Source organism: Pipistrellus kuhlii, unplaced genomic scaffold (assembly GCF_014108245.1).
Source record: "Pipistrellus kuhlii isolate mPipKuh1 unplaced genomic scaffold, mPipKuh1.p scaffold_m20_p_2, whole genome shotgun sequence".
Lineage (NCBI taxonomy): Eukaryota > Metazoa > Chordata > Mammalia > Chiroptera > Vespertilionidae > Pipistrellus > Pipistrellus kuhlii.
In genome coordinates, this window is record NW_023425515.1 from 33,134,518 (window position 1) to 33,153,697 (window position 19,180).

The 19,180-nt window shown below is 33.1% G+C and overlaps 1 protein-coding gene and 1 long non-coding RNA gene across 8 annotated transcripts in view; one reads left to right on the forward strand and one right to left on the reverse strand.

The window, feature by feature from the left end:
• Nucleotides 1-19,180, forward strand: part of MFN1 (mitofusin 1) — a 32,860-nt gene that overhangs the window by 6,977 nt on the left and 6,703 nt on the right. For 6 of the 7 annotated variants that reach the window (XM_045583710.1, XM_045583711.1, XM_045583713.1 and 3 more), the window contains 11 exons: nt 555-679; nt 2,335-2,443; nt 3,797-3,904; nt 7,026-7,179; nt 7,329-7,396; nt 13,978-14,099; nt 16,069-16,195; nt 16,381-16,485; nt 16,776-16,878; nt 17,007-17,236; nt 18,786-18,929. In XM_045583710.1, the coding sequence (XP_045439666.1) occupies nt 555-679; nt 2,335-2,443; nt 3,797-3,904; nt 7,026-7,179; nt 7,329-7,396; nt 13,978-14,099; nt 16,069-16,195; nt 16,381-16,485; nt 16,776-16,878; nt 17,007-17,236; nt 18,786-18,929 (1,395 nt within the window). The remainder of the gene's footprint in view (nt 1-554; nt 680-2,334; nt 2,444-3,796; nt 3,905-7,025; nt 7,180-7,328; nt 7,397-13,977; nt 14,100-16,068; nt 16,196-16,380; nt 16,486-16,775; nt 16,879-17,006; nt 17,237-18,785; nt 18,930-19,180) is intronic. The other variant, XM_045583714.1, reaches the window with a different exon arrangement.
• On the reverse strand, nt 13,224-13,585 carry LOC118724273. Its single transcript, XR_004989542.2, has 2 exons — nt 13,382-13,585; nt 13,224-13,325 (listed from the first exon to the last, which is right to left on the reverse strand). It is a non-coding gene; the product is annotated as an uncharacterized LOC118724273 (long non-coding RNA).

Below are 19,180 nucleotides of genomic sequence, written 5' to 3' on the forward strand. Positions count from 1 at the left end.
AAGGCATTGTTTCTTACTTCGATCACTTTTTCTTAAGTTTTTTTTTTATTACTATATTTTTATTGATTTCACAGAGGAAGGGAGAGGGGCAGAGTGATAGAAACAGAAAGAGAGAATCATTGATCAGCTGCCTCCTGCATGCCCCACACTGGCTATCAAGCCTGCAACCCGCCTGGGAATCAAACCATGACCTCTTGGTTTATAGGTTGATACTCAACCACTTTGCCACTCCTGTTGGGCTAAGTCTCAATTTCTATCCCACAAATGCAGAAGTTCAATGTTTGAACATCCATACCATTTTAGTTTTTGGTAAATTGTAGGTGAATTCATGGGTCTGGTGTTTGCTATTTATCAGATAACTTTTTTTTTTTTTTTCTTATTTGGTAATTCTAAAACTTGGGTTTTTCAAGATTCTCAAATGGTTTTATTTCAAATTATTTAAAGTTCTGATTTTTCTGCATATTTACAAAAGTAAATGTTATACCAAATTATACTATTTTTATTACAATTTATTACAAGTGAATGTTTTGTTTTTTCTTTTCCTCCCACTTTAGACAGTTAATCAGCTGGCCCATGCCCTGCATATGGACAAAGACTTAAAAGCTGGCTCTCTTGTGCATGTGTTTTGGCCAAAGGCAAAATGTGCCCTCTTGAGAGATGACCTGGTTTTAGTAGACAGGTAAAATTACATGTGAATTGCATTTTCTTTTTGTAAAGGTGTATTTATAAAATAATGCTGCTTGCTTTAGCATGTAGTACATAAAAATTTAAAATGTTCAATTGCTGCTTTGTTATTTTCTAGACTATTAAAGAACAAATAAGGTGTTTGTTTTTGTATCTTAATTATATCATAAAAGTGCCAATTTATCAGTGTATTTCTATTATAAGAAATTTCAAGAATAGTTACTTTTGTCTTATTTCTTTGTTCCTGTAGATTGACTTCATAGTTTGTGTAAATGGCTGGGCCTTAGAGATTGTTTAATTCTAGGTACCTAGGTAGAGAATTATAAATGGTTAATTTTTAAAACTGGTAATGAATTTATTCTTGAGACCAAATTTCCCAAAATAACTTTGCTGGACAATTCTTGTAGCTTTTTATTGGTTAAGAATTAATCAAGTATTTTTGGAATTTTTTTCCAACTCTTCTCATTAATTTGCATTTATATGTGTTTTTAAATTACCTTACTACACCAGTGCTTAATAAATGATAATTCATGTCTGTTAAGCAATGTCATTTACCAAAAAAGGTGCTTAAATTATTTTTTATGTGTTCTTTTTGTTTTCTTCAGTTAAAATTTCAGTGTTCTGTGGAACCCATTTTGTTTTTTGAGGATAGGCATTCCTTTTAATTGAAAAAGTTTTTCAATTAATAGAAATAGCTCAGATAAGAGCAAGGATGCTTGTGAAATAAAAATATTGGTTTAAATAGAGTAATATTAGCTAATTAATTTTGCTTTTATTTCATGATCAGAATGTATCCATGACACTTTCCTGTCAACTCACCAACTTGTTTCAGGACACATCAAGCCAACTTGATAGATAGCTGCACTATAAATTTTACAGTATAGATTGTATACTATATTTACATCTAGTAGAGGTTGTTTTATTTTTCATTATTTATGCTTATAAGCACCTAGTCTTTTCTGAGCTGTACTGAATGTAGCTGCTATAACCTTATTTTTAAATTCCTTCTTTTCTTTTTTTAAATATTTTTATTGCTTTCACAGAGGAAGTGAGAGGGAAAAATAGAAACATCAATGATGAGAGAGAATCATTGATCAGCTGCGTCATGCATGCTCCTTTCTGAGGATCGAGCCTGCAACTTGGGCATATGCCCTTTACTGGATTCAAACCCTGGACCCGTTGGTCCGAAGGTTAATGCTCTATCCACTGAGCCAAACTGGCTAGAGCAGCACCTTTATTTTTTATTATACATTAGCCTTGTTTGTTTTTAGTACTTATTTTTTAGTCTTTCAAAGCATAAATATTTAAGAGATTAAACTATTGCCCTGGCTGGGGGCTCTTTTTTTTCCTATTTATTTATATATTTTTTAAGCATTTGTTCTCAATTGGATAGGCTCTTGAAGTTCCTTGTCAGCAGAATAAATATGGAGAATTATTTAAAGCACAGGCTCTCACCTTGCCACAAGTACTTTCTTTTTTTTTTCTTTTTTTCTTTTTTTTTTCACAAGTACTTTCTTATAGGTGAGAAAATAATGTAAATCTCCTGGGTTTCATACTGATGACTGAAAAATTCTGTCCTTTAGACTTTAAACTAAAATTTTTAAAAATTGTTTTTAAGAAATGTATAATTTTTTATTTTATTTCCATTAGTCCAGGTACAGATGTCACTACAGAGTTGGATAGCTGGATTGATAAGTTTTGCTTAGATGCTGATGTCTTCGTTTTGGTTGCCAACTCTGAATCAACATTAATGAACACGGTAGGATTTAATCATATAAAATTAGTGGAAGGAAATGAAATGGTGTCTGTTTTAATTCTGAAAAGTGAGGGAAATCCAAATCTTGGATTAGAAGGAACTTCTAAATCAAGGATAAACGAAGGGATTTGTGTCTCCATGGGACTGAAAGGGTTCATTCTGATCTTGAGTGTTCCCAGGGTTTGATGGCACTAGCTTCTACTGAATCTTTGTGTGTTGTTGACCTTCACTGTGGTTATTTGCCAGTTTTAGAAGGAATGGGCACCAGCATTGTTAGGATACTGACTCAAGTCTCTTGAATCAAGTATAATACCACCACCACACATACACACATACACACACACACACACACACACCCCTATCTGGTGGGCAAGGCTTTTCTATTTTGAGGTTTTGTCAACCCTTTCCTAGCTTAACTTGTGTATATATACTAACTGTCAAACTTAGAAGATTATTTATGCCTAGTTTCTAGAGCCAAATTAATCCCAAATAAACTTTCCAGATTTTTAGATAGTATAATACTGTATCTAAAAGTATACTACAATTTTTAAAAGTTGTTATTCATCAAAAGCATTTAAATGCCCAAACACTATTATAGCCTAGGTATAGCCAGCAAGATCTTTGTTTTGTCACAGTATTATTAGTGTTTGAGTGGCCAATAGCCAAATCTATGTCACATAAACCAGGCTGTTGTGACAACACTGACAGTTGTTCATAACCTGATGGTATAAAAAATAGATAAATCTTTAAAATCTGTTAGAATAATTCTATTATTGGGTAGTTGGATAAACAAACTTTGATAAGCATCCTGACTTTGATGTCTTTGTTTATACTGTTCTTTGCCCATATTCTTCCCCCTTCCAACTTCATTTCAGAAAGCCCTGTCACCAGTACTTTCAAGCCCATCTTATCACCTCTTCCTTCTTTATAGAGTTTTTCATAATTTCATCTAGACAGGGTGTCTCCTTCCTTTGAAAAGTACCAGCATTTATTTATAATATTTTTGGCATATACCTCTGTTGCTTATTATGATGTGTTGTAAACGGGTCTTAATCTTAAAAAAGATTTACTGTAGCTTTTTGAAAATTTGGACTGTCATATCAAGCAATACCTTTTATGTATTTATTTAATTGTATTTCAAAAGATTAATAGCCGGATCAGGAAAATCTTCACTTTTCCTTTTCTAATATTTTAGTTTTTCCTCATCTTTTAAAAGTTTAATGCTTATAGTGCTTTGGAATCCTTTACCGATGGCTGTTGATCACTGTTGTCTTAAGTTTTAGATTAAAAGAAAGTAAATTATAAATAAAAAGTTTTTAAAAGTGAATATATTGTTGGCCATTTGATGTTTTTTAGGAAAAACAGTTTTTTCACAAGGTAAATGAGCGACTTTCCAAGCCTAACGTTTTCATTCTGAATAATCGTTGGGACGCCTCTGCATCAGAGCCAGAATATATGGAAGATGTAAGTTTTTTCCCCCCTTAATACTTGAAATATACTTATGTACATTTTTATGGGAGGGAACTGTATACATATAGTAGAGCACATCATAAGCAGCTATTTCCTCACTTAAAAGAATACAATTACAGGAAATCTGAAGTCAGTGTTTAAAACAGATGTTATTAAGCTACTTGGAAGGAAAATTGTGTTATAAAAATACTATGTAATCATTTCAGATCTTGAAACTTTTTTCCTTTTAATTTTTTACTGAGTTATAACATAATAGAGAAATGTACAAATATTCCAGCTCAGTTAAATTTTACAAATTTAGCACAACTTTGTCAGGATCCAGATCAAGAAACAGAACATTCCTAGCATCCCAGTATTCCCTCCCTTTCACCCTCTGTTCTTCCTCCAAAGGATAATTACCTTGGACTTTTAACACCCTAGACCCGTGGTCAGCAAACTGCGGCTCGAGAGCCACATGCAGCTCTTTGGCCCCTTGAGTGTGGCTCTTCCACTAAATACCACGGCCTGGGCGAGTCTCTTTTGAAGAAGTGGTGTTCGAAGAAGTTTAAGTTTAAAAAATTTGGCTCTCAAAAGAAGTTTCAATTGTTGTACTATTGATAGTTGGATCTGTTGACTAATGAGTTCGCCGACCACTGTGCCTACGTAGACTAATTTTTCCAGGTGTTCAAATTTATGTAATAGTCATGTCATTTCTACTTTTGTGCGTCAGGTATTTTTTATTCAACATTGTGATGTGCAGTCACAAAGTTGTGCATAGTTGTGGAACACTTCATTGCTGTATAATATTTCATCCTGTGATTAACTACACTTGATTTATTCATTCTGTTAGTGATAGGTATATGGGTAAATTACCTGTATTTAGTTACTATGGATAATGGTACTGTGCGTATTCTTTTATGTTTATATTTCTTTTGGATATATATCAGTGATTATCAATGTGAGAGGTTGGGCAGTTTTGACCCCTGGGAATATTTGGCTATGTCTGAAGATATTTTTGTCACAATTGGGTAAATGTGCTACTGGGAAACATAGTCCAAGAGTTTTTCTAAAGTGCTTATACCAGTTTATGCTCCCACCAGGTAACTGAGGGTTTTAAGTGATTTATATCCCCATCAACACTTGATATTTTAGTCATGTTGGTGATTTTAGAAACTTCTTTCTAAAAAGAAGTGGCCAGTATGGCTCGGTTGGAGAATTGTCTTGTACACTGAAAGGTTGTGGGTTCAGTTCCCAGTCAAGGCACATACTTAGATGTGGATTCAGTCCCCAGTCAGGGCATATATAAGAATCAAACAATGAATGCATAAATAAGTAAAACAACAAATTGATGTTTCTCTCTTTCTTATTCCCCTCCCCTCTCTCCCCCTCTCTTATTCCCTCCCTCCCTTCCTTCTTCCCTTTTTCTCTCTCTCAAAATCAATAAACATGTCCTTGGTGAGGATTAAAAAAATAAAAAGAATAGACTATCTGGCATTTTGTCTGAAAATAATGTTTATTTAATTTGCTTGACACAATTTCTGAAAATATATAAAATGCAGAAAAAATTAAAATTTTCACTATTCCATTACAGTTCACATGTTAAAATTATTTGTTTTTATTGTTCTTCCCACACAACAAATTAGAATTTTACTCAATATGAAGTTTTATATCCTGGTATTAAATTTTTTGTTGTTGTTAATCTTCACCCGAGGATATTTTTTCCATTGGTTATCGGAGAGAGTGGAAGGGTGTGGAAGAGACAGAGAAACATCAGTGTTAGAGAGACATATCAATTGGTTCCCTCCTGCACGTGGTGATCAAGCCCACAACCAAGATACATGCCCTTCACTGGAATCGAATCTTCAACCCTTCATCCCAAGGGCTGATGCTCAACCACTGAGCCAAACTGGCCAGGGCATTAATTCTTGTTTTATAATCACACTCTTTCAAATTGAGGTCTCATTTAATCATCAGAGAATTAGGAAGTATCATCCACAGGTGGTTTTTCTCTATTCTTATATAGCTTAAATTTTTTGCCTTTTTTTTTTTAATTGAAAGGTTTATTTATTTATTTTTTACTTAAATTTATTGGGTTGACATTGGTCAACATGAACATATAGATTTCAAGTATGGGTTTCTATGAGCTTAGTTTTATTAAGTATTAAAATAGATTTTTTTTTTTAAATCATAGTCATAATGCTAAAGACTGGTACCAAGCCCTAATTATAACCCTTAGTCCTAACTTTAATACCCAGTTGCTAATCTTAAACCTAATTTGCACTCTAATTCTAAAGCTAATACATTCTCCCCAACTTTGTTTGCCAGTGTTTTTAAAAAGAGGAATATATTGTATATGTTCTGACTTCAAAATAAAAATAGATTCATTGTAGCAAATTTATTGTACCTCTTATTTCCTGGTTTCAAAGATATTACTATTGATAGCATCATTGTGGAAAATAAAAGTATAAGGAAGAAGTAAAAATGGCCGAAACCAGTTTAGCTCAGCCTGTGGACTGAAAGGTCCAGGGTTCAATTCCAGTCAAGGGCACATACCTTGGTTGCGAGCACATCCCCAGTAAGGGGTGTGCAAGAGGCAGCTGATCCATGATTCTCTCTCATTGATGTTTCTAACTCTTTATCCCTCTCTCTTCCTCTCTGTAAAAAATCAATAAAATATATATTTTTTTTAAAGAAAAAGAAAAATGCCACTCATTTTTGTAGGTGTTGGCCTGCATGTCACTTATTAATTTATATAAATATATATGTGTACACTTCATTTTGTTGTTGTATAATCATGTATATATTTAATACAGAATTAGGAATGTCTTTCTATTCCATTAAGTACTAATATTGGTCTACAGTATATTTTATAATGACTATGTAGTATTGGATGATCCATCAGAATTTTAAATGAAATACTCCATAGAAGAATCATTACTTTAAGTTAAGAGACAGAAATTTCCTGTCGGCAAGTATCCAACTTTAATTATTATAAGTATAATTAGGATTTGTTAAGTATATGGGAACTGTAACTATGATATCACTATAGATGAAGTTTAAGTCTAGAGCTACCCATTGTAATTATATTTGTTTAGTTATTAGAATTCTTTTATTATAATACCATGTTTTGCTCTAGGTACGCAGACAGCACACAGAAAGATGCCTGCATTTTTTGGTGGAAGAACTCAAAGTTGTGGATCCTTCAGAAGCAAGAAATCATATTTTCTTTGTTTCTGCAAAGGAAGTTCTTAGTGCTAGAATGCACAGAGCGCAGGGCATGCCAGAAGGAGGTAGGTACTCATACTGAGTGGGGTAGCAGGCAGCCTGGGGGGACGGGGGGTATAGACTTACTTTTGGAATACAAGTATTCATTATACAAATGGTATGCCAGAAATCCTGCCTTACTATATGGTTTAAAATCTTCACCTAACTGTTATAGGTGGGGCACTTGCTGAAGGATTTCAGGCAAGATTACAAGAGTTTCAGAATTTTGAACGAATCTTTGAGGTAGGAATTTTGTGAATGTACTGGCTAATATAAAACCCTATCGTTGAATGGAGAGTGATTATATTTTCACTGTTTATCTTTGTTGCTAATTTTACTGTTATTTAGTAGAGTTACACAGCAAGTGAAACAAGGAAAATTTGAAGAATGCAAGTCCCTGCAAAATGGATAATTTGTAAGAATTGAGAATGAAAGATTCTTATTTCTTTTACATTCTTAAGTATTTACATTTAAATGAGAAAATGTTTTCTAATATTTCTTTTGTGAATTGGGGGAAGTTCTTTATATTGAATTTAGTTTCTAATTTAGGTTAAGACTAAACAAATGCAGTTGCTGTTGCTATGGATAATAGAGCAAGGTGAAGATCACCTTTTTTTCTTTTGTACCTCTGTATTTATAGAGATAGAACATAGTTGATGCCATGTGATGAAAATGTATTATATTTCTAAACTGTCTTGTCACCTGTTAATTCTCCACATTTTATGCCAAATGCCTTAAACACATGAATGAATACCAAAATAATTAAGATCTGTACTTTAGAAATCTGTTAGGAATCGCTGAAGCTCTAAGATAGCTGGCTGGTGTGTATGTAACATTGAGGAGGGAGAATACTTCTTTATGTCTTGGTGTAGATGTTTTATTCAGAGACATTAAAACTTATCCTGCATTTGGCTGAATAGTCCTTTAGATATTAAAAGACATAGAAATTAAAAGAAATCTAATTTCTGCCAAAACCGGTTTGGCTCAATGGATAGAGCGTCGGCCTGCCGACTGAAAGGTCCCGGGTTCAATTCCTGTCTAGGGCTTGTACCTTGGTTGCAGGCACATCCCCAGTAGGGAGTGTGCAAGAAGCAGCTGATCGATGATTCTCTCTCATCGATGTTTCTAACTCTCTGTCTCTCTTCCTCTCTGTAAAAAATCAATAAAATATATATATATTTTAAATTTCTTATTTAAAGACATAGATGTTAAAAGACATCTATATTCCTATTTAGCCCTATTTAATCTGTCTTTGCCTAAATTGCATATTGTCACCCATGAATGATCTGCTGTAATTATTCTTCCTTATAAGCAGTAGCTGCCTTAATGGTAAGGACATGAATGTTGAAAGTACTAGGCAGAATTAAATATTTGCTTACTCTCCCCTGTTTTTAATTTGGTGAGAGGGAGAAAGATGATTAGGTAGATGAAGAAAAAGTTTTAAAGAAAGAACATCCAGTACCAGCTTTCTTGGTAAGATCTCTAATTGTTCAGAGACCCCTGGGATATCAGCACATGTTTTCTCAAACAGGCCATAGGATGTATGAAATCTCAGTTACTGAAAGACCATTGCTATCTATTTTCTTTCCCTTTGCTTTCATAAGAGATTTAATGCTCTTCTCACTCTTTTATCCATAGGGAAAATATTGGGGAGAGGATCTATTGTTGTTTCCCTTGTCTTTCCTTATTTATTAACTTTTTCCTTCTTTTATCCCTTTCCGTTCCCTGTTTGACATTGATTTCTTCTACCAAATAATTTACATTTATACCTCTTTTATACTGGTTTCTGGTACAGAAGAGGTGGAGATGAAAAGAGTAACAGATGTACTATAGAGCATTGGTTCCCAAACATGGCTGATCTTGAGAATAACATGAGGTGCTTTAGAGATCTGCAGATTCCTGACCTATTTCAGGGACTGACCCAGTGGAGCTAGGATGGACCTAGGAATCTGTATGTATACAAAGCTTTCCAGCTGATTGCAATAATCAGGCAGACTTGGGAACTGTTCTTTTTAATATTTGTAGGAGGAAATTGGCACTTTATTTTTTTGTTTGAAAATCTAAAAATTTTATGCAGAAAATGCATATGAACAAGAGCTTTTAAATAAACTTGTGGAAATGCCAGGATTTAGAATTTGAAACTTTTGTTTAGTTAAAACTATTATAGATCTAAAATGAGAATCCAATAGAAATTGTTTGAATTTATCTACAGAAATAACCCGATGGGCCAAAAATTTTGTTTGGGTGTCCAAAGCATTTTAAGTGGCATTGTTTTTTGCTTTTTGTTCTTCTTTTGAAAAAGGAAACCATATTTACTGCAAACAGCTCAATGTAAATACAGCATGGTTGTGAAGTCAGCACTGCTGTGGAACCGAGGGCTGTGAGGCTGCCCAGGGCAGGTCCCTGAGGCCAGGACCGTCTTCTGCTAGGCAGCTCCACCAGAGTCTGAACCAGCCTGCGCTGGTCTCCCCCACTGTTCTGCTCCCAGAGATGTCTTTTGGTGTTTCAGCTCCAGTTGGGGAAAGTGTGTTCTGTTTTTTTGCTCGTTAAGAAAGAATTCAGGACTATGAATTTCTCTGAGAGTGTAACTTTGGACGTATTCCATGGGTTTTAGCATCTAGTTTATTCTTCATTATTTATTTGTAATTAATAGTTTTTGGAATATTCTATTTAATACAAGAGTTAAAATCCAGATTTTTAAATTCTTTTTATCCAACTTTTGTTTATTAATTTATTGGTTTCTTTGCATTTTTAAAAATTCCCTTTCTTTTGTAGTTTTATGATTTTTGTGAAAAGGAAAACAGTGCAAAATTCATCATTTTTATCAAAGTCCAATCTTATCAAAGTCCAATCTTTGTCATGGACTTTTTTTAGATTAATTTGATTCAAATGAGCTAAATATTAATTAACATAGAGTACCAAGTTAAAGCTTAGAAATTAAATCAAGAAAATAAATATTAATTCTAATATAATGTGTTTTGTTTTTAAAAAATTATATTATTGACTTCAGAGAGGAAAAGAGAGGGAGAGATAGAAATATCAATGATGAGAGAGAATCATTGATGGATGCCTCCTGCATGCCCCCTACTTGAGATCGAGCCCACAACCCAGGAATGTGCCTTTGACCAGAATTTAACCTAGGACCCTTCAGTCTGCAGGCCAACATTTTATCCACTGAGCCAGATCGGCTAGGGCTTTCTTGCTGTTTTCAACCTGTATTTGGACAGTTGTATATTCTAAGCCTTTGATAAATCTAAATATCTTTGCTCAGTTATTTGGCCATTAACTTTTTAATAATTTTGGTTGTATGGTAGAAAAATATACAATATATAAAATAACTTCAGCAAAATGTCAGTGAATTTGGTGTAAAGAACATTCCTAGGATAACTGGTAAAATTTGAAAATGAACTCTGTGTTAGGTTAGTAGTATTGTCCCAGTGATAAATGTTCTGAATACAATAATTGTTTTCATGGATCTGTAGGAGATACATGTTCATATATTTAATAGTAAGGTGATGCTGCAGTGAACTGTCAAATTATTCAGGAATATGTGTGTCTGTGTGTGTGTGTGTGTGTGTGTGTGTGTGTGCGCGCGCGCGCACGCGCGTAAGTATATGTATATCTCTATATAGAGGCATAACTGTATATCTGTATGAAGAGTCAGAGAAGGAAGCCTAAAAAAATGAGGTTGAATGTTAATAGTTTGTACATTTACTTAAAAGGTATATTATATTGATGTTCATTCTTACACTTTCTTGTCATTTAAAAATATTTCAAAATAATCATTTGAGAGTGGTAAATAGGACTATATGTTATTGAGTGTTTGGGATCTGTTATCAAGGAGGTATTGACAAGTTTATTTTATGGTTTTAATTACACATAAATATTAATATTTACTTGTGTAGTTGAGTATGATTACTTACAGCAGGCTTCTTTAGATGTTTTTCAAAAATCAGAAAACTATCTTGAGATGCTTATTTTAGTTCTAAATATTTAATAAGTTGTAAAACAGCTTAATGATACCTTGACTAGATGGAACTTAAGTTGGTTTGATATAGTACAATACTTTAAACTTTTTGGAAAATTAGAGTTCCTGATAAATATATTTCTCATAAAATTAAAAAACATTAGTCTATTAAGAGTTCTGCGAAATAATTGAGTAAAATAGAGTATTTCTTTTGCAGATTGACTCTTGATATTTTTCTGATCAGTGGGAATACCATTGTGTGATATTTTTTATTACAAGATTTCCTATGTTTTTCTTTATACTTATTCATCATTACATATTTTTTAAATCAAGAAGTAATTTTTATATTGTCTAATAACTTTTGGAGATCTTTTCTTTCCTGTCTAGACTAGCTCTAATACTGTGCTGTTAACTACAAATTGAAATCTTCATTGCTGATATCTAGATCTGCTTCATCGAGGAACATAGAGTTTCTTTTAACCATTTTTTTTTTTAAATATTTTAATGTTTTTATAATCATTTTTGTGGAGTTTAATTTGGCAATTTATGAGACAGTAATTTAAAGTAAAACATGAGTTTTGGTTGTTAAAAATAAACAGTTTACACTTTAAATGTTTAATATTGTATAGTTCTTGGTGATTTTTGCTTTGGCATTTACGGAATAGGAATGCTGAAACTTTCTACCACCAATATCCTCTGGATTAGTGATCTGGAGTGAGCTTAACCACCAGCAAAAGTGAGGTTTGCAATGGAAGAGAGTAACATCTCTGAGTTAAAGCTGTATGAACTGTTACCTAAATTAATTACCCTTGTGGGCTTACAGCTAAAGAAATGGGTTTTTTCACACACACTGTAGACCAATGACAATAGGAAGATTAAAATATTACTTATTGTTAAAGAGTATTTTTCAGATTGTGCAAGTTTTCATCTGTTCCTTACCTCAAAAAAATACTGAAGAGGGCAACTAAAGTGGCAAAAGAGATTTTACGTCTTTTCTACATTAAGTGAACAGAAACCATTTTAGAGATCTGAAGGCTAAGCATAGGTTATAAATAGTACATTAAATAAATATGTTAACAAACTGATTTCAAGTTAATAATCTACAGGGTGGGGCAAAATAGATATACAGTTGTTTGTATGAAAAATAATATAATAATTAATAAATAATAATAATACAAGAATAAATTCTGTGTTTTGTGTGCTCACAGCTATATACCTACTTTTGCCCCAGACAGTATATAGAACTCTTTTAAGTGGATACCCTTTAAATCCTGAAAGCTTTCTTTTGTTTTTAATTGATTTTTAGAGATTGGCTGCCTTCTGCACACCCCATACTGGGGATCAAGCCTACAACTCAGGCGTGTGCCCTAACCAGGAAATAAACTAGCAACCTTTTGGTGCATGGGACAATACCAGCCAACTGAGCCACACCGGCCAGGGCTAAATCCTGAAAGCTAATTATTTTAACAAAGGATAGTAATAACTTTATGAAGTAATGACCACAATTTTGTACTAGTTATACATATACAAAAAGGTTCAAAAGATGAATTCAAAGAAATATTGGAGTTGGGTTATATGCCTAATTTTTAAAAATTCATCATATAAAATAAATATGGCCTCCTCCAAAACATCTATTGTGGTTATTAATGTTGTGACCCAGATTTTTTTTTTTTTTTAATACTTACCGAAGGATGTGTTAATTGACCTTAGAGAGGAAGGGAAAGAGAGAAACATCAATTGGCTGTCTCCTATACATGCCCTGACGAGATCAAACTCACAACCTAATTGTATGCTCTGACCTGGAGTCGAACCTGCCTTCTTTTGGTGTATGGGATGATGCTCCAACCAAACCAGGGCAGATGGACATCTCTTGATTGTTCAAAGCCCATATACTATTCTGTAAATACTTGAAGTTGTTTTCAAGTGCTATGTTCTGTGAAATAAACTTGAAAGGCTGATTTTAATTTAATGATTTTGCAAACATTTGATGATGAATCACTATAAATATTTTAAATAATAAGTAGTATGCACATATATTAAAATTGAAACGAAAACTTCACAGACATCCATTACTATATGTGATACATTCTGATATATATTCTCCTATTTAAATAAACACTGGTAATGAAACTCTGATTTGTACAACTATTAACAGGTTGTGAGCTGTATTTAGCTTGAAAGTAAAACAAATGAGAGGGCAGTGGTCTCACAAGCCGCAGTTTGCCGCTCTGATGACTAATGAGTTTGCCATCCACTGAGACAGGGCATCATTGGGACCTGTATGCACACACTGTAGACCAATGACAATAGGAAGATTAAAATATTACTTATTGTTAAAGAATATTTTTCAGATTGTGCAAGTTTTCATCTGCAAAAGTCCTTTATGAGGACTTTATGTGAATCAGCATTCAACTAAATTTTTTTAATACAGTAGAATTCTTATTTATAACTCAATAACTTTATTAGGACATCTATTGCAAGTATGAGAAAAATCTAGAAGTAGATTAAAGGCAATACAAATAAAATCAGTAATTATAAAAGAAAATATTTTTTAACACTGAAAATTTTTATTTTGACCATGTTATTTATTTTGAAAAATAATATAGTAACAACCATTGCACATTACTGTGTAAAGTTAACACAAAGATTTGAACTTGCTGTTTCAAAACACTTTTTACTTTTGCATCTTTGTAATTTTTTTTAATCTTTGTAATTTTAAGTTGTGTTTATCATGTATTTATTTTCTATCCTAATTTCTGTTTTGGTTAAAGATATAAACAGCAAGTTTTTGTGTTTCAATTCCTAAAAATGTTGGGATGGAATTACAGTAATGTGTTATGGCTTGGGCCCCTCGCAGGAGTGTATCTCGCAGTCAGCAGTGAAAACAAAGTTTGAACAGCACACTATCAGAGCTAAACAGATATTAGATACTGTGCAAGACATAATGGATTCAATAAACGTGGCAGCAGCAGAGAAAAGGTATGAATGCATTTATTGCAAAATGTGTGTTTTTGTATCAAGATGAATTCCTTAAACTAGGATTTGAAATTGTTACATTATAAATTTCCTACTAAAATCAACCTTGTGAGTTTAACTAGTGCCCACTTGCATGTTTTTAAATGAATATTAAATGTAAATATTATGTTTATTTGTTGTACACATCATTTGCATTCCCTGGATCTCAGCATTGTATAGGGCTTGTATTTTTAAAATGTTTAGTGGCTTTAAAATATCTGTAAAGCAGTGGAAGAAGCATTTCTTCAAGCTAAATTTTTTTAAAACAAGTGCAAAGCAGGTAACCTTTTTTATGTTCAACCCGTGATCCATCTTTTGTATATTCATACATTGATTCCTTGAAATCATTTCTTTTGTGCCAGTGGTTGTCTTTTTATCAGCTGGCAAACAAACAAGGTAATATTATCTGCCAGGCAGAAAGTCAGTTTGGAAAACACTACTCTCTCTGTCACACTGTACTGCACGATTTTATTCCATTTATTACTTTATAAAAATGAAAATGAATGCATGAAAATGGCAGAAATATAAAAGAAAAAGGTAGTTGTCACAACCTTGGTACACTTGAAACAATGATCAGGATGTTATTAGATGTGACAAATATAACGATGGTAAGTCTCAATTGAACCTTTAGTGAGTTTAAGCCAATCAAAAGAAAGATATAAAGCATTAAAGGTTAAGTCCAAGATGACATATAATTGGGAATTTTAAGTGTATTTGATGTTGCTAGGAACAACTCCTCTGATGTCTAAATCTATTGCATAATTTTGACAGGTTTGCAGGAATGTATTATCTAAAAAATTAGGGAATTTCCAGCATATAAAACAAAGGGGTGAGACTCCAGAATCTGATCTCAGGCTCTGGGCACTTTTCTGTATAATGATATTATATTCCCATTTATGTTCCTTTCAGCTCAGTAGCTTTTATTTAATTGCCAAAGTAGTCAATCCACTCAATTGACCTTACTAATTTTTTAACAATATAGGAAATTGAACTAAACATGACACAAAGAATGTGTGATTTGAGGATGGTTTGTATAAACATAATGTCTTAGATACTTATTAAAGATTATCTTAAAAGGATCTCGGGTCTTTTTTCCCCTACATCATCTACAGGTTAACAAATTTTGTATAAAGGCCAGAGAGAAAATATTCTAGGCTTTGTGGGCCATTCCATCTCTTACAACTACTCAGTTCTGCAGTTTTAGAGCAAAAGCAGGCATTTAGGTAATAGGTACAGACAGTCCTTGGGTTACTTCGGACTCGAGGTACATCGTTTCATGGTTACGTCTCCATTATTTAAAAAAAAAAAAAAGTTCTGTCATTTCAACGTATGTACATATTGTGCTTTATGTTTTTTATTATTTACCACAAGTAAAGATCAGGAATTACCTTTTAAAAAAATTTTTTTTTTACTGTTTCGCTTCATTACTGTTGTGTATGTACTCCATGTGATGCTTATGTGGGTTCTGACTTACAGCGAAAATTGGGTTACCTCATGCTGTAGGAACAGATCTCTGATGTAACCCGAGGACCTACTATACATGAATGAGCATAACTATATTCCAGGAAAACTTTAAAGAACTAAGCAGCTGCTGGATTTGGCTTATAGGATGCCGTTAGATAGCCCTTATTTGTTATATAAAGACAGTATTGAGTTCTGTTCATATAAGTGTTTGCAGGCTTAGAATTCTTACTAATCCTTTGGTGGGACTTAGGTGACACATGGGCAGAGAGACAAAGTAAAATTATATCCAGTCATTTATAAAATATTTTATAAGTGAAATATAGTTTGAATCCTTTTCAGTGTTAGAATATGAGATTTTTTTTCTTTTATCATGCTAACAGATGATTCATTACATAACTGAGTGCCCTTGCTGAATTGCTTTGAGACTTTAATATTCCCTGATTATTAATTACTCTTCATACCATAATAGAGTTTATTCGATGGAAGAGAGGGAAGACCACATTGATAGACTGGACTTTATCCGAAATCAGATGAACCTCTTGACACTGGACGTTAAGAAGAAAATCAGGGAGGTTACAGAGGAGGTGGCAAACAAGGTGGGTAACAGTAATTTTATGACTGAAATATTTTTGATGATGCTAAAAATGTTATCCCTGTTGCCTTAAAGGAATATTTTGTGTTGCGTTTTTTTGTTTGTTTGTTTGTTCAGTTTGGTTTTTTGAATGGTTGATGATCTTGTTCAATTTTTTTACTCTGATTTTTTTTCTCTCCATATTTTCAGGTTTCATGTGCAATGACAGATGAAATATGTCGACTTTCTGTTTTGGTTGATGAATTTTGTTCTGAGTTTCATCCTACTCCAAGTGTGTTGAAAGTATATAAAAATGTAAGTTAAATTGTAGTTAATACATATATTATAGTTCTCTCACTGTATTCTACACTCTTATGTAGTGGTTTGTCTATATTGGTGTCTTTATGACAGTCAGTACTCAACTAACCTGTTAACATCTACTGTTAACTCTTGTAATAAATGTAAACTACCTTGTATAGAAAGTATACAGAAAAGTTATTCTCTTAGAATAAGATTATTTTAGTGCTAACTAAATTTCTTATGTTTTTATAAAACTGCTTATATTCTAGAGGAAAGATAATGTGGACATTTACTGTTTTTAACAGGAGTTAAATAAGCACATAGAAGATGGGATGGGAAGAAATTTGGCTGATAGGTGCACCAGTGAAGTCAACGCTTCAATGCTTCAATCCCAGCAAGAAATTATTGGTAATATTTGTCAACAAGTTCTTTATTTTGTTGGTAAAGGATTTATTTTCCTTTAGATATTTTACAAAATGTAAAACATTATTTACTGTTGTTTTTTAAAGTAAATGTCCTACTTTTGTTCTTTCTAGAAAATTTGAAACCGTTACTTCCTTCTGATGTACAGAATAAACTACATACACTGGTTCCTTGCAAGAAATTTGATCTCAGCTATGACCTAAATTGCCACATGTTGTGTTCAGACTTTCAAGAAGATATTGTATTTCGTTTTTCCTTGGGCTGGTCTTCCCTTGTCCATCGTTTCTTGGGTCCTACGAATGCACAGAGGGTGCTTCTAGGATTATCCGAGCCTGTCTTTCAGGTACAGAATTTTGCTTTGTTTTTATTGTTTGAAGTAGTCTTTTTATCAGGTGTTTATTGCTGTACTGCTACACAGATATGTGGCTTTGATTCTACTAGTTGAGATTCACCTTTTTTGTGTGTTTCGTTTTTGTGGAGGTTTTTATTTTAGTTAATCCCTGAGGATATTTCTTCCATTGATTTTTAGAGACAGTGGAAAGGAGTTAGGGAAGGATGGGGGGAGAGAGAGAGATCTATTGGTTGCCTCCCATACTTGCCCAACCCAGACCAGGGATCAAACCTGAAACCAGATACTTGTCCTGGACTAGGAATCCAACCCTTGACCTTTGAGTGAGCAGGCTGATGCTCTAATCCCACTGGCCAGTGCACTCTTTTTCTTTCTATACGTAGACATCTGTTTTCACTTCTCGAGTATATATCTGGTGGTGAAATTGCTATACCAAAGGCAAATATGTTTAACTTTCTGAAGAACTGCCAAAATGGCTTCATTTTACATTCCCATCAACAACATGTTAAGGTTCTGTTTCTCAACATTCTCACCCAGATTTGTTATTATCTGTCTTTTTTATTCCTAGAGTATGTGAAGTGGTATCTCATTGTAGTTTTGATTATATTGATTTTGAACATCTTTTCATGTGCTTTTTTCCCCATGTGTTTTTAGCCATTCACGTATCTTGCTTTATAAAATGTCTATTCAAATCACAGCCTAATTTTTAATTAGGTTGTTGGCTTCTAATTGACTTGTAGGAGATCTTTATTTATTCTAGATACAGGTCCTTTATCAGATATACAGTTTCTAAATATACTCTTCCAATTTGTGGCTTATCTTTGAACTTTCTTATAATGTATTTTTGTTTATTTTCTTAATCCTCACCTGACATATATTTATTTTAGAGAGAGAAAGGGAGTGAGGGTGAGGAGAGAGAGAACATCAATGTGATTGGTTGTCTCCTGTAAGCACCCAGACCAGGAATCAAACCCTCAATTTTTTGGTGTATAGGACAATACTCCAACCAACTGAGCCACTTGTGATTATTTTATTTATTTTTTATTTTTGTTAACCCTCACCGAGGATATTCCATTGATTTTTAGAGACAGTGGGGGCGGGAGACAGAGAGATAGAAGTATTGATGTGAGAGAGAGAGACATCAATTGGCTGCCTCCTATATGTACCCCAATTGGAATCAAACCCTGCATCAGAGGTTTGTGCTTTGACCGGAATTAAACCTGGGACCCTTCAGTCTGCAGGCCAACACTCTAACCACTTTGGCAAACTAGGCAGGATTTAATTTGAAGGACTATTGTTACAGATAAACTCATTGTATATTATGAAAATTTATTATTCTTTACAATATTTAAGTCATAGAAAATTATGTCATCAAAATAAGTTTCAGATCACTTATTTTCTTCGTGTATTTATGGTAAACTCATTAACTAAAGTTCTTTTCATTGATTTACTACTATAATTTTAAAAGAAATACAGTATAATATAGTAAACTTTATTCCATTTAGAGTTGTTTAATTATAATCCTTTTACCCAATGTTATTAGCTCCCTAGGTCTTTAGCTTCTACTCCCAGCAATCCAGCAACACCAGATAATGCATCACAGGAAGAAATCATGGTTACCTTAATAACAACATTAGCTTCCCTTACTTCCAGAACATCTATGGGTATTATTGTTGTCGGCGGAGTGGTAAGAAACAGTACTTTTTATTATAATGAAAATTGAAAATTTACAAAGCTTTCTGCTATATCACAAAGAGAGAGGTATATTCTGTTTTCAGGACCTATAAAATGACATCAAAAGGTGTAGTTAAAGTTAGTGAATTAAGAAGAGTTTCATAAGCCTCTTCTTACATTTTTAAATTGAAATATATTGACACTAGCATTGTGTTAGTGTTGAGTGTATAGCATAATGATTTGACATACATGTATAGTGAAATT